General features: G+C 62.0%; 1 protein-coding gene across 3 annotated transcripts in view; it reads right to left on the bottom strand.

The window, feature by feature from the left end:
- The window catches only part of PLEC (plectin), a gene marked incomplete at its 5' end in the record, with an annotated part of 181230 nt that extends 173261 nt beyond the window's left edge, over positions 1 to 7969 (bottom strand). For all 3 annotated transcript variants that reach the window (XM_084621764.1, XM_084621763.1, XM_084621756.1), the window contains 2 exons: positions 220 to 260; positions 7806 to 7969. In XM_084621764.1, coding sequence (XP_084477890.1) covers positions 220 to 260; positions 7806 to 7965 — 201 coding nt within the window. The remainder of the gene's footprint in view (positions 1 to 219; positions 261 to 7805) is intronic.
- Between the last annotated feature and the right edge of the window lie 6311 nt (positions 7970 to 14280).

Genomic DNA, 14280 nt, shown 5'->3' on the forward strand with positions numbered 1-14280 from the left:
ACAGCTGCTGTCCAGGGGGCCGGGACGCAGCAGCTGAGCTGAGCTGGGGACAAGGGATGGTGCAGGGAGCGAGGAGGGACCGGGGGAGTGCGGCAGTGACCGTGTGGCCAGGTGGGGGAGGGAGAGGCGGGGACGGCGCGTCCGGGACACGGGTCGGTACGTTATCAGTCGATGCGGGAGAATGGCTCCCCAGGGGCCGGGGGGGGACGCGACTCTTACCTCCGAGCTGGCCTGAGATCTCCCACCTCCCGACTGCTTGCCTGGAAAAGAGGCAAACACAGTCTCAAGGGACGGACAGATGGACACACGGGGGGCAGAGTGCCTGAGATGGTACCACAGTGTCCTACATGGCTCGCGGCCCCACACCACACCCTGCACTGCCCCACACCACACCGCACTGCCCCACACACCACCCCTGCACTGCCCCACACACCACAGCACCCCCTATACTGCCCCACACCACACCCTGCACTGCCCCACACACCACACCGCACTGCCCCACACACCACAGCACCCCCAATACTGCCCCACACACCACCCTGCACTGCCCCACACACCACCCCTGCACTGCCCCACACACCACAGCACCCCCTATACTGCCCCACACCACACCGCACTGCCCCACACACCACAGCACCCCCAATACTGCCCCACACACCACCCTGCACTGCCCCACACACCACCCCTGCACTGCCCCACACACCACAGCACCCCCAATACTGCCCCACACACCACCCCTGCACTGCCCCACACACCACACCGCACTGCCCCACACACCACAGCACCCCCAATACTGCCCCACACACCACCCTGCACTGCCCCACACACCACCCCTGCACTGCCCCACACACCACAGCACCCCCAATACTGCCCCACACACCACCCTGCACTGCCCCACACACCACCCCTGCACTGCCCCACACACCACACCGCACTGCCCCACACACCACAGCACCCCCAATACTGCCCCACACACCACCCTGCACTGCCCCACACACCACCCCTGCACTGCCCCACACAGCACACCGCACTGCCCCACACACCACAGCACCCCCAATACTGCCCCACACACCACCCTGCACTGCCCCACACACCACACCCTGCACTGCCCCACACACCACAGCACCCCCAATACTGCCCCACACACCACCCTGCACTGCCCCACACACCACCCCTGCACTGCCCCACACACCACACCGCACTGCCCCACACACCACAGCACCCCCAATACTGCCCCACACACCACCCTGCACTGCCCCACACACCACTCCTGCACTGCCCCACACACCACAGCACCCCCAATACTGCCCCACACACCACCCTGCACTGCCCCACACACCACCCCTGCACTGCCCCACACACCACACCGCACTGCCCCACACACCACAGCACCCCCAATACTGCCCCACACACCACCCTGCACTGCCCCACACACCACACCCTGCACTGCCCCACACACCACAGCACCCCCAATACTGCCCCACACACCACCCTGCACTGCCCCACACACCACACCCTGCACTGCCCCACACACCACAGCACCCCCAATACTGCCCCACACACCACCCTGCACTGCCCCACACACCACCCCTGCACTGCCCCACACACCACACCGCACTGCCCCACACACCACAGCACCCCCAATACTGCCCCACACACCACCCTGCACTGCCCCACACACCACACACTGCACTGCCCCACACACCACAGCACCCCCAATACTGCCCCACACACCACCCCTGCACTGCCCCACACACCACCCCTGCACTGCCCCACACACCACACCGCACTGCCCCACACACCACAGCACCCCCAATACTGCCCCACACACCACCCTGCACTGCCCCACACACCACCCCTGCACTGCCCCACACACCACAGCACCCCCAATACTGCCCCACACACCACCCTGCACTGCCCCACACACCACCCCTGCACTGCCCCACACACCACAGCACCCCCAATACTGCCCCACACACCACCCCTGCACTGCCCCACACACCACACCGCACTGCCCCACACACCACAGCACCCCCAATACTGCCCCACACACCACCCTGCACTGCCCCACACACCACCCCTGCACTGCCCCACACACCACACCCTGCACTGCCCCACACACCACACCGCTCCCCATCAGACTCCCCAGGAGCCAACACTCCCCTTCCTCGCGCTGCTGCGCCGGACTCTGGGTCCCCTGTTTGACAGGCAGGGTCTCCCCAGCGCCGGATCCAGACACTCCCGCCCCGAGCGCTGCATGCCTCTGCGAGGGCTTTGCTTGCAGCAGCTTCCCACTGCGAGCGCCGGTCTGGTTGTGTTTGTGCCAGGGCATGCCCACGCGAGTACACGCAAGCCAGCATGTGCCCGTGCGAGTGTCCGTGTGCCCCAGCGCATGTCGGGGGGGTGCGCCAGTGTGCCCACCTGACTCTTTCTGCGTCCAGACTGTGCCCACGTGAGCATTTGCGCTTGCCCACGCTTGTGTCACGTGCCAAGCAGTGCCCACGCCAGTGCGTCTCGCCCTGTGGACACAGGCACTGAGCGGCGCCGGCCGTGGCATCTCTTACCCCTGCCCCAGGGAGCAGGTTCTGCTCTCAGGGACGCGGGGTGGATCCGGACTCACCCCCCCGCAGCAACTCTGGATTCACACTGCACCCTGGGCTTGGAGCACGGCCCCATCTCCCGTACTGGTCCGGGCTCTGACTGGCCTGACGCCGCGTCTGGCTGCCCTGGGCTGCTGCCTTGCTCCGGGCTTGGAGCCGCAGGGCGTGCTGGGAGCTCCTGGAAGGAAGCCGGGGCCCCCTGTGCACACAGATAAACGGCCACAGACGCTAACGCCTGGGAGCAGACACCCTGGCAGAGTGAGCCACCCCCCGCCCCCGCCCAGCCTAGCTGCTCCCATGCTGAGAGGGGGCAGCAGTTCCAGAGCTGCCCCCACAGTGCCCCCAGCCAGGGAGGAGCACCAGCCTGCCAGGGCTGTGGGCAGCAGCGGGGGCAGGCAGGGAGCTGAGCGGGGAAGGCTACTGCAGCGTCTGCTTGAGCAAACGGGGAACCATGCCTGTGCTAACCGGGCGCACTGCCATCCAGGCTTTCCTCACCCCACACCCAGCACCATACACACCCGTCCCGCAGCAAGCGCTTGCCGGAGGAAGGAGGTCTGCTTGGAGCCGCTGCTTTCCCCAGCTGGGGTCAGTGAACAGCCAGGCAGCTCTGGGTAAGTCAGCCACAGCCCTGAGCGTCCTCCCAGCGCCCCGCCCGCTACCCGGCAGCTCTGGCCTGCAGCAGTGCCCGTGTCACGGGACGTCCGCTCCGCACATCGCAGCAAGGGCTCTGCAGTGGGAAGCTGGCCTGGTCTGGGGTGCCACTTCCCAGGTGTGATCTCAGCTGGGCATGTCGCAGCCCACAACCCTGTGCTGTGCAAAAGGCTGGCTCAGTGCATGGCTCGGGGCCATGCGGGAGGAGCGCTCCTGGGAGCTGGTGCTGGCCCAGTGCCCAGGCACGGTGCTGGAGCTGGCTTTGTTGAAAGCTGCCATTCTGGCTGGTGGATGACAGAACACAAGCACCTGCCTTTCAGGTGGGCGGGGATGTGTGCAAAGGGGGTTGCGTCTGCCCCAGAGCCCAGGGCTGTAAGGACACTAAGGCAGGGATGAGACAGATGGGGGATGGGGTGGGGCAGACTTGTCCCTTTTACTTGGGGGTGGGGCGTTCTGATTGCCCCAGGCGCTGTGCTAAGGGGTCATAAACTTGGCACCGAGAGAGCCCAGGCCAGGTCCCCAGGTTCTGGTTGCAGTTGGAGAGGGTGGGGCAGGGCCCTGGGGCCAGGCTAGAAAAGCAAAGGTAACCCAGAACAGCTTCTTGTCTTTCCCCCTCCCCCCCAACAAGGGAAACGGTTGCACCACTGCCATGCTTCCTGCCACTCCCCAGGTAATATTTTATGCAAATGAATGAACTGACTACTCCAGCCCTGCTTCACTCCCCGCATGCTGTGGTGGAACCAGAGCAGAAAAACGTCCCGTCTTGACTCTAAAATTACCAGTGCTGGCGAATCCAGCCTGGCCCTTGGGACACTGTTCCCGTGGTTGGTTACCCACCCGGTTAGATGTAAGCCCCTTTCCTGTCTGCATTGGTCTAGCTTCTGCTTCTAGCCATTGGATCCGGTTACACCTTCCTCTGCTAGCCTGAAGAGCCCATTAGCAAATCTCTGTTCCTGGTGCAGGTACTTACAGACTGGGATCCCAACGCCCCTTGACCGGCTCCTTGCTAAGCTAAAGAGACAGAGCTCCCAGAGTGTCTCACTGTATGGCAGATTTTCTAACCCTGTAATCACCCTCATGGCTCTTCTCTGAACCCTCCCCAATTTATCAACATCCTTCCTGAGTCATAGACACCAGAACTGGACGCCGGATCCCAGCACACTCACACCCGGGCCATAACCTCTGTGCTCCGCCTCGAGATTCCCCTGTCCCCTTAGTCCTTTTGGCCACAGCATCACACCTGGAGCTCATGTTCCACTGATTATCCACCACAACCCCCAAACCTTTGTCGGAGTCCCTGCTTCCCAGGATAGAGCCCTCCAGCTGTAAGCATGGCCTGCAGACTCTGGTCCTAGGTGGCTACGTTTACAGTTAGCCCTATTCAAACACATCCTGTTTGCTTGCGCCCAGCTTACCAAGCCACCCAGAGCGAGATCAGTGACTCGTCCTCCCCACCGCTCCCCCAACCTTTGTGTTAGCTGCAGACTTTATCAGTGCTGATTTTATGGTTGTCACGGAGTGTGGGGGAGTCCGGGCCCTGCACCCCTCTTTCTGGGATTCACTGTGACTCTCAGCCAGCCAGTAAAACGGAAGGTTTACTGGACAACAGGAACACAGTCTAACACAGAGCTTGTGGGTACAACCAGGACCCCTCACTCAAGTCCTTCTGGGGGAGCAGGGAGCTTAGGCCCCAGCCTTGGGGTTCCCTGCATTCCACCACACAGCACCAAACTGAAACTAAACCCCCCCAGCAAGCTCCCTCCTGCAGCCTTTGTCCAGTTTCCCGGGCAGAGGTGTTACGTGGCCCCCTCCCCGTCCCGGCTCAGGTTACAGGCTCTCAGGTCTCCCATCCCCAGTGAAACTCCCCTGCCACATTCCCTGGTCAATGCTCCCCCCTCCCTGCTGCCTCACATCGGTTTCTTCAAGGTCGTTGGTGAAGATGTTAAATAGGGTAGGGCTGTAGCAGATGGCGGACCCACTGGTGCGGCGCCTCCTGCTGGTTGCCTGGGAATTAGCTCCTTTCCAGCATACAGAGCTCCCTCTGCTGGCTGGTGTCTCGCCTGGCTCAGGCCCCCATGTCCCTCCCAGAGCCCGGTGCCCCTTACCCTGGGGTTCTGCCCACCACAGTACCCCCACACTCTGGGTCTCCCCTCCCCAGGGGACCCCCAATCCTCTCTGCCCACCTTGCCTCAGTGGCTACTGCCAGTCTTCATCTCGCCCCCGCTCACCGGGGCAAACTGCAGTCTGTGATGGCCACTTAGCACTGGCAAGGGGGTTGGACTAGCTGCCTCAGCCTCACCCCGGGCTGCCCCTCCCAACCCCAGTGCCCGCTTTGGCCTTCATCAAGCCCTCAGCCTGGGGAGTTGCCAGGCTGGAGCTCCCCAGCTCCTCTCGCCCTTCCCCAGCACTGCTCTGCCCCAGGTGCCCTGTGCTCCCAGGCAGCCAGGTCCTTCCCCCTCCAGGGTTGGAGAGAGACGCCTACAGCTCCTGGCTCGCAGCCCCTCTATGGGGCCTGACTGGGCCGGCCACACCTGTGGTCAGCTAGGCCCTCCGCTGCTTTCACGCCTCTTCCCAGCCGCAGCCCTCTCCAGGGCTGCTTTTAACCCCTGTTTCGCGGGAGTGGGGCAGCCAAGAACCGATCCCAGTGGTTCCCCACTGGAACAGGCGGTCCCGAGCGGCGATTCCCCACCGCCCCATAATAACAGGCGGTGCTGCCCTCAAACCTGTCCTTCCCCTGTGTCCCTGGTGTCCCACCCACCTCCCCAGCCCTTGTCGCACTCTCTTATGCTGTCTCTGAAGCCAGCTGGGAGCTTGGGTAGGGTCTGCCTGCACCTCTGGTGCCCGGCGTGGCAAGGCCCGATCCGGATGGGGTGCTGGGCGCTGCCACAGCACAACCATTAACAAGTGGCTGCCATGGCAGCTACTGGTATTGTCAGGCCTGGGGGAGCAGGGCTGACGAGGACTGGGGGGATGGGCCAAGGACGGGCTGGGGTGACAAGGGCCTGGTTCAGGGTGACAGGGCTGGGCTGGTGGGTGTGTGAGGGCTGGGCTGGGCTAGGGGTGATAACGGCCGAGCAGGGGTCAGGGTGACAGGGCTGGGTCAAGAGTGACAAGTATTGGGGTGACAGGGCTGGGGGGTGACAAGGGCAGGGATGGAGTCAGGGTGATGAGGGCTGGGGGTGACGAGGGCCGGGCTAGGCTGGGCTGGGCTGGGGGTGATGAGGGCCGGGCTGGAGTCCAGGGGACAGGGCCGGGTTGAAGATGACGAGGATTGGGGTGACAGGGCTGGGCTGGGGGTGACGAGGGCTGGGCCGGGCTGGGCGGTGACGGGGGCTGGGGGTGACAGGGCTGGGCTGGGAGTGAGGAGAACCGGGCCGGGCTGGGGGTGACAAGGACAAGGACTGGGTCAGGCTGGAGTTGGTGATGAGGGCTAAGGGGTGACGAGGGCCAGGTCGGGGTGACAAGGGCTGGGCTGGGGATGACTAATGAGGGCCAGGCTGGAGTCAGGGTGACAGGGCCGGGTTGGGGGGTGACGAGGGTTGGGGTGACAGAGCTGGGCTTCGAGTCACTAGGGCTGTGGGTGATGAGGGCCAGGTCAGGTGTGATGAGGGCTGAGCTGGGCTGGGGGTGACTGACGAGGGCCGGGCCAGAGTCAGGGTGACAGGGCCGGGCTGGAGGTGACGAGGGCTAGGCTGGAGTCAGGGTGACAGGGCCGGGTGGGGGTGACGAGGGCCGGGCTGGAGTCGGGGTGATAGGGCCGGGCTGGGGGTGAAGAGAGCTAGGTTGGAGTCAGGGTGACAGGGCTGGGTCAGGGGTGATGAGGGCCGAGCTGAGTTGGAGGTGACTGACGAGGGCTGGGCTGGAGTCAGGGTGACAGGGCTGGATGGAGGTGACGAGGGCCAGGCCAGAGTCAGGGTGACAGGGCTGGGTCGGGGGGTGACGAGGGCCGGGCTGGGGGTGACAAGGGCCAGGCCCGAGTCAGGGTGACAGGGCTGGGTTGGGGGTGATGAGGACCGGGCCGGAGTCAGGGTGACAGGGCTGGGTCAGGGGTGACGAGGGCTGGGCTGGAGTCAGGGTGACAGGGCCGGGCTGGGGGTGATGAGGGCCGGGCTGGAATCAGGGTGACAGGGCCGGGCTGGGTGTGACGAGGGCCGGGCTGGGGGTGACAAGGGCCAGGCCAGAGTCAGGGTGACGAGGGCTGGGCCGGGTAGGGCTGGGCTGGGCTGGGAGTGACTGACGAGGGCCGGCCTGTGGGGAGGCGGCTGGGTCCAGCGACAACCGTGGTCTGGGTAATGTGCACCCAGCCTCATGCCAGCGGGCCCCTCTGAGGGCCTGATCCTGGCACCGCGGGGCTCAGGGTAAAACTCCCCTTGCCGCGCGTCCGGGTGGGGGCAGGCCCGCAGTGTCGCTAGGGACAGTCTGTAATGGGGAGAGGGGGTCCTTGGGTCAGGCCCCCCATGGCCTGTGCTAGCAACACGGGGACACACTGAGCCCTGGCCCGGAGCAGGACCAGACGCCGGCCGGGTGCAGGACGGGGGACCCCAGCGCACCTACCTGCCAGCGGCTGGGCCCCGGGGCGCACAGGCTGCCGGCCCCACAGGGAGCACACCAGGAACAGGACCCAGATGCAGACGGAGCCCAGCCCCAGCGCCGCGACCCAGGCCACGCGCAGCCACGCGGGGTCCCTCGGCACCCACGGGCCCAGGGGGGACATGCTAAGGCACTGCCCGGCCGGCTGCGTGGCGCTGAGTGTGTGCAGAGCCCAGCCCCGTTAACCCTGCCATCCCCGCCCGCTGCAGAGGGCCAGATGTGCTCCAGATGTGCTCCAGCCCCTCCCCGTGACTCACAGTGGTGGGAGGCACAGCTCCAAGCCCCTGCCCCCGCAGGCCCCAGCGCAGAGCTGGTAACCCTTGGTGGGGAGGGGCCCAGCTGGGGGGCCGTGGGGGGGCCGGCCAGCAGGGTATGTGGTTACAGACAGCTGTTGGTACAGCTTCCCCCACCCCCGGGCCTCACACCCCTCTCCGTCCCTGCTTCCTTCATTCGCACCCCACGGCTCCAGCCCTCCCCACTCACCTTTCCCAGCCTGGCAGAGCTCCCCATGCCCCCAGGAGAGCCCTGCCCCCGCCTCCTTATTCCCCAGGCAGGGGGCGCTGCGGGGAGTGGGGCAGAAAGGCTGGCTGAAGGGCAGCTCCCAGCTACTCCAGCCTCTCCCAGCAGGGGGCTCTATAGGAAGCGGGGCAGAGCACTGACTGTGGGGGCATCTCCGGGCTGCTCCAGCCCCACCTCTCCCAGCAGGGGGCACTGTGGGGGGGGGCAGGAGGGCTGACCATGGGGGAGCTCCCGGCTGCTCCAGCCCCACCTCTCCCAGCAGGGGGCGCTGTGGGGGGGGCAGGAGGGCTGACCATGGGGGAGCTCCCGGCTGCTCCAGCCCCACCTCTCCCAGCAGGGGGCGCTGTGGGGGGGCAGGAGGGCTGACCATGGGGGAGCTCCCGGCTGCTCCAGCCCCACCTCTCCCAGCAGGGGGCGCTGTGGGGGGGGGCAGGAGGGCTGACCATGGGGGAGCTCCCGGCTGCTCCAGCCCCACCTCTCCCAGCAGGGGGTGCTGTGGGGGGGGCAGGAGGGCTGACCATGGGGGAGCTCCCGGCTGCTCCAGCCCCACCTCTCCCAGCAGGGGGCGCTGTGGGGGGGGCAGGAGGGCTGACCATGGGGGAGCTCCCGGCTGCTCCAGCCCCACCTCTCCCAGCAGGGGGCGCTGTGGGGGGGCAGGAGGGCTGACCATGGGGGAGCTCCCGGCTGCTCCAGCCCCACCTCTCCCAGCAGGGGGCGCTGTGGGGGGGGGCAGGAGGGCTGACCATGGGGGAGCTCCCGGCTGCTCCAGCCCCACCTCTCCCAGCGGGGGGTGCTGTGGGGAGGGGGCAGGAGGGCTGACCATGGGGGAGCTCCCGGCTGCTCCAGCCCCACCTCTCCCAGCGGGGGGTGCTGTGGGGAGGGGGCAGGAGGGCTGACCATGGGGGAGCTCCCGGCTACTCCAGCCCCACCTCTCCCAGCAGGGGGTGCTGTGGGGTGGGGAGAAGGAGGGCTGACCATGGGGGAGCTCCGGGCTGCTCCAACCCCACCTCTCCCAGCAGGGGGCGCTGTGGGGGGGGGCAGGAGGGCTGACCATGGGGGAGCTCCCGGCTATTCCTGCTCCTCACCAGAGCATCGCCTTCCTGGGGACCATGCTCTATTCCTTACTGAATGCCCTTCCCTGCTGAGTGTCGCCCATGGGCCCCCGAGCCATAGTTCCCCCATGGCCAGACCCCACAGCCAATAGGGCTGCTCTTCCTACCCACCTGCTCTCTGGCTGGGGGCAAATGGGGGCCACCATGGCTAGGCGCTGTCCCGCAGCCGTCTGTCCCGGAGGGCTGCGGGGGGCCCAGTGCACTGGGGACGGAGCTGCTGGCAGGGTAGAGGCCCCAGGGATCCAGCACCCCGGCCCCACAGCTCCCTAGAAGGATGAGCCCCGCCCAGCGTGAATAGAGGCGATGCCAGCCCCTGCCTGGAGCCAGCAGCTTTCCCAATGGGCGCCCTGGGCATGTCGATGCCGCGAGGGCTAGAGTGGCACCCTGGTGTAGACATGTACTGCCGCGAGGGAATCCCCCTTGCTGCGTCCACGGTGGGGGGGGGGGGAGAACCAAGCCAGAGGGCTCAGGGTGCGCCGCTCTTCACAGCCCAGAGTGATATTTTCTTGTTGCCTCGACGATGGCCTGCTCTGTTCACCCCCTCCGGGCTGTCGGCAGACAGGACACAGGGCTCGATGGACCTTGGGTCTGAGCCCATCTGGCCGCTCTGATGTTCTTATGATGCCGCGGGGCAGCCCGGGTTGGAGCACAGCCCCCAGGCTCCAGACTTCAGGGCCAGAAGGAACCATGGGCTGACCCCGTGTCACACAGCCAGAGACCTGCCCCAGATCATTGCTAGGGCAAAGCTTTTAGCCAGCCCACCAGTCTGGATCTGACAGTCGCCAGTGACAGAGAATCCACGCCGGCCCTGGGGAAATTGGCCCACGAGCTAACTACTCTCACTGTTGAAAATTTACGCCTTATTTCCAGTCGGAATTCATCTCTCTTCAGCTTCCAGCCTCCGACCACGTCAGCCCTTTCTCCGCCTGTGATTAAATATTTGTTCCCCAGGTAGGTGTAACCCACCTGCCAGGTGGAGTCGGCAGCAACTAATGCCGGGGCAGGTTCAAAACAGAACCAGCTCGAGCCCCCACCCAGCAACCTGGGACACCAACCACCACCCCTAGGCACCCCTCTCGCAAGCACAGAGCCTCTGGATAACAAGAGAGCAGGGAACCAAGCTGTCGCTGATGCTCTGGAACTGCTCCCTACGAAGCCAGGCAGGACTCTGGTGAGGTCTCCTCTCTGTGAGCAGCCTGTCTTCAGGACACACAGCTCACACAGCTTCCACCTTCCTGGGTCTGACCCCGGAGCATTCAGCCTCCTCTGCCCCTCCGTGCGCTTCCCACAGCGAGTCTGCCCAGGCGGGGTCCTGGGGAGCCAGAGAGTCCTTCACCCCAACTCCGCAGTCAGACGGGACTCTCAGCCAGCCAGTAAAACAGAAGGTTTATTAGACGACAGGAACATGGTCTAACACAGAGCTTGTAGGTGCAGAGAACGGGACCCCTCAGCTGGGTCCATTTTGGGGGCAGTGAGCCAGACAACCCCGTCTGCCCTTCACTCCATGTCCCAGCCAGCCCCAAACTCAGTCCCCCTCCAGCCCTTCCTCCTCTGGGCTTTGTCCCTTTCCCAGGCCAGGAGGCCACCCGATTCCTTTGTTCTCCAACCCTTTAGCTCTCACCTTGCAGGGGGGAAGGGCCAGGCCATCAGTTGCCAGGAAACAGGGTGTCGGCCATTCTCTGTGTCCAGACCCCTGCACACACCTGCCCTCTAGGGCTCTGCAATGATCATACACCCTTATCCCACCCCCTAGATACTTAAGAACTGCCTAGGGGAAACTGAAGCACCCCCACACTAGTCAGAGGAAACATTAAGAACAGTCCCACTTCGTCACGCAGGCATCAGGCTGAGAAATCACCATAGCCACATCCAGAAACATAAAAAGAAAAGTTTCAGAGTAACAGCCGTGTTAGTCTGTATTCGCAAAAAGAAAAGGAGGACTTGTGGCACCTTAGAGACTAACCAATTTATTTGAGCATAAGCTTTCGTAAGCTACCACTCACTTCATCGGATGCGTTCAGTGGAAAATACAGCGAGGAGATTTATATACACACAGAACATGAAAAAATGGGTGTTATCATACACACTGTAAGGAGAGTGATCACTTAAGATGAGCTATTACCAGCAGGAGAGTGGGGTGGGGGGAGAGAAAACCTTTTGAAGTGATAATCAAGGTGGGCCATTTCCAACACATTTCCAGGAGTTAACAAGAACCTCTGAGGAACAGTGGGGGGAGGAGGAGGGGGAGGAATAAACAAGGGGAAATAGTTTCACTTAGTATAATGACTCAACCACTCCCAGTCTCTATTCAAGCCTAAGTTAATTGTATCCAGTTTGGAAATTAATTCCAATTCAGCTGTCTCTCATTGGAGTCTGTTTTTGAAGTTTTTTTGTTGAAGGATAGCCACTTTGAGATCAGAAATTGAGTGACCAGAGAGTTTGAAGTGTTCTCCGACTGGTTTATGAATGTTATAATTCTTGACATCTGATTTGTGTCCATTTATTCTTTTACGTAGAGACTGTCCGGTTTGACCAATGTACATGGCAGAGGGGCATTGCTGGCACATGATGGCATATATCACATTGGTAGATGTGCAGGTGAACGAGCCTCTGATAGTGTGGCTGATGTGATTAGGCCCTGTGATGGTGTCCCCTGAATAGATATGTGGACACAGCTGGCAACAGGCTTTGTTGGTATAAAAAGAAAAGGAGTACTTGTGGCACCTTAGAGACTAACCAATTTATTTGAGCATAAGCTTGCATGAGCTACAGCCCACTTCAGCAAACCCAACCCCACCGCACATTGTCCAGTGTCTGTTGCCTCAGTTTCCTACCTTGCAGTGGGAAAGACCAACAAAGAAATGTCCCTCTAACACACCACTCCCGTCTCCCTGCATGGCCCCCCACTCACAGCCGGCTGTCCTTGGACAGCGAAGAGCTGGAGTTCAGAGGTGAGTTCATGGCATTTGCCTCCCACGGGGCATGGGAGGGGGGGACACTGAGCAACACCTCTGTGACTGGTGTGGAACTGATCCATGAAATTGTTTTTAGTTGTTCACTTTATGAATATAACTTCATAAGCAAAGTTTTATGAATGAAACAACATTCATTCATATAACCGGTTACCCCAATAACTGGCTAATTGAGTTTCACTTTCAATCCAATTGCTGCTTAAATCACTGAAACTTGCACTGCTTCAACACTGGAACTTCTGCTCCCTGTTTGCCGTTCCTTACATGTGTCCATATTGTACCTCAAACTCCATTTTAACTTGTCCCAAACTCCATTGTAAAATGCTCACTCCGTTTTGTAAAGGCTTGCTGCAACCTTCATTTTTGCTAAACCCTGCTGTAATCTGATTAGTGTTGTTTAGATGTGGGAATGAGGGATGGATGGATGATGGAATCAACCTCCAGTCCCAGCCTGTCCTGATGAAATAAAGTGTAAACACCAAGGGCTGAAGATGCAGACAACAGCCCTGACAAAGCAAGAAGAGTCCACCCTCAAAAGAAAAGAACAAAAGTACAATTGAAGAAACATCAGAGCCAGGTCCCAGGCTGAAAGTCACGTCTGCAATTGGCGGGGGATCAGTCACACCGGACCCAGAGGCAGCCTGACACAGCAAGACCTGTAGACTCTGGATTCAAACTGAAGCCTACGAAAAGGATGGATGAGATGGAAGATTTTGGAGGGTAACATTCTGCTGCCAACATGGAAGGGCATCAGTGCATGCCCAACAGAGACCCAGCTCTTCCTTGTGCCCGGCTTTCCTGGCCAGTGAGCTGCCACAAGCTACGAACCCAAGCCACGAACCCAAGCTACATTCAGGACTGGTAACTATACTGCAGCTGCAGAACATTTGGGGGAGTGTGTGTGTGTGTGGGGGGAGGGTGTGTGTGTGTGGGGGGGGGTGTGTATACATAGGTATTAGATATTAGTTATTGGTCATAAATCAAATTGTGTGATAGTAAACGTGGCATCTTGTCTTGTCCCCTGAAACGACCCTGTGCGGTTTTGTCTGTGTAACGCTGACTCACAGCTTCGGAGTCTCCCTGCTGCTCTCCCATCGTCACAGCCTCCGGTTCCACCACTTCAGCCACTGCTCAGCCACTTCAGCCTTCGGCAGCAATAAATCACACTCAGAAACCCCCAGCCCAGCACTCGCACTGAAGTCTAACCAGCTCCCTCCCCGAGAAACCCTTCACTGATGACACACAGCCCAGCTGGCCTCAGCACCCATACCCCTGCTGAGTGAGTGAGCCCGGGCAGGGGCAGCAGCTCCATCAGGGCAGGTCTGCTGCCCATCGCCGGACAATCGGGGTAACAATATCCCAGTACCCTGGCACCCAGTACTGCAGAGCTTTGCAGCCCCAAACCAACCAAACATGACCATTCTGGTGAAGCAGCCCCATCTGCTGCACCCAGGCAGAATCGGTGCATCTGTGCAAACACCATCTGCTCCTGAAGGCCTCCCTCAGCTCAGGGGCCAGGGGAGAGCTCAGTCACACCCTTGGACTTCTAAATCCTGACTAAACCCAGGATTCACATGCTGCAGGGGAGTGAGGGAGCAGCGGGAACTGCCAGTGCCTGCAGGGGGCAGGGAGCCACCCTCTGCCGTGGGGTAGGGGAGTGCAATGGGGGAGCAATGGCACAGCGGGGTGACTGGGCCCGGGAAGGGAGAAGTGATCTGCTGGGTGTGGCTCTAAGTGGCTGGATAGGTGAGTCCCCTGGGCCCGGGGCCAGGCCAGTACAGGCAGTGCCGGCCTGGCCCAGTTGCCCCCCCACCCCAAGTTCACAGTGCCTTTAGG

Source organism: Lepidochelys olivacea (genome assembly GCF_965140295.1).
Source record: "Lepidochelys olivacea isolate rLepOli2 genome assembly, chromosome: 2".
Lineage (NCBI taxonomy): Eukaryota > Metazoa > Chordata > Testudines > Cheloniidae > Lepidochelys > Lepidochelys olivacea.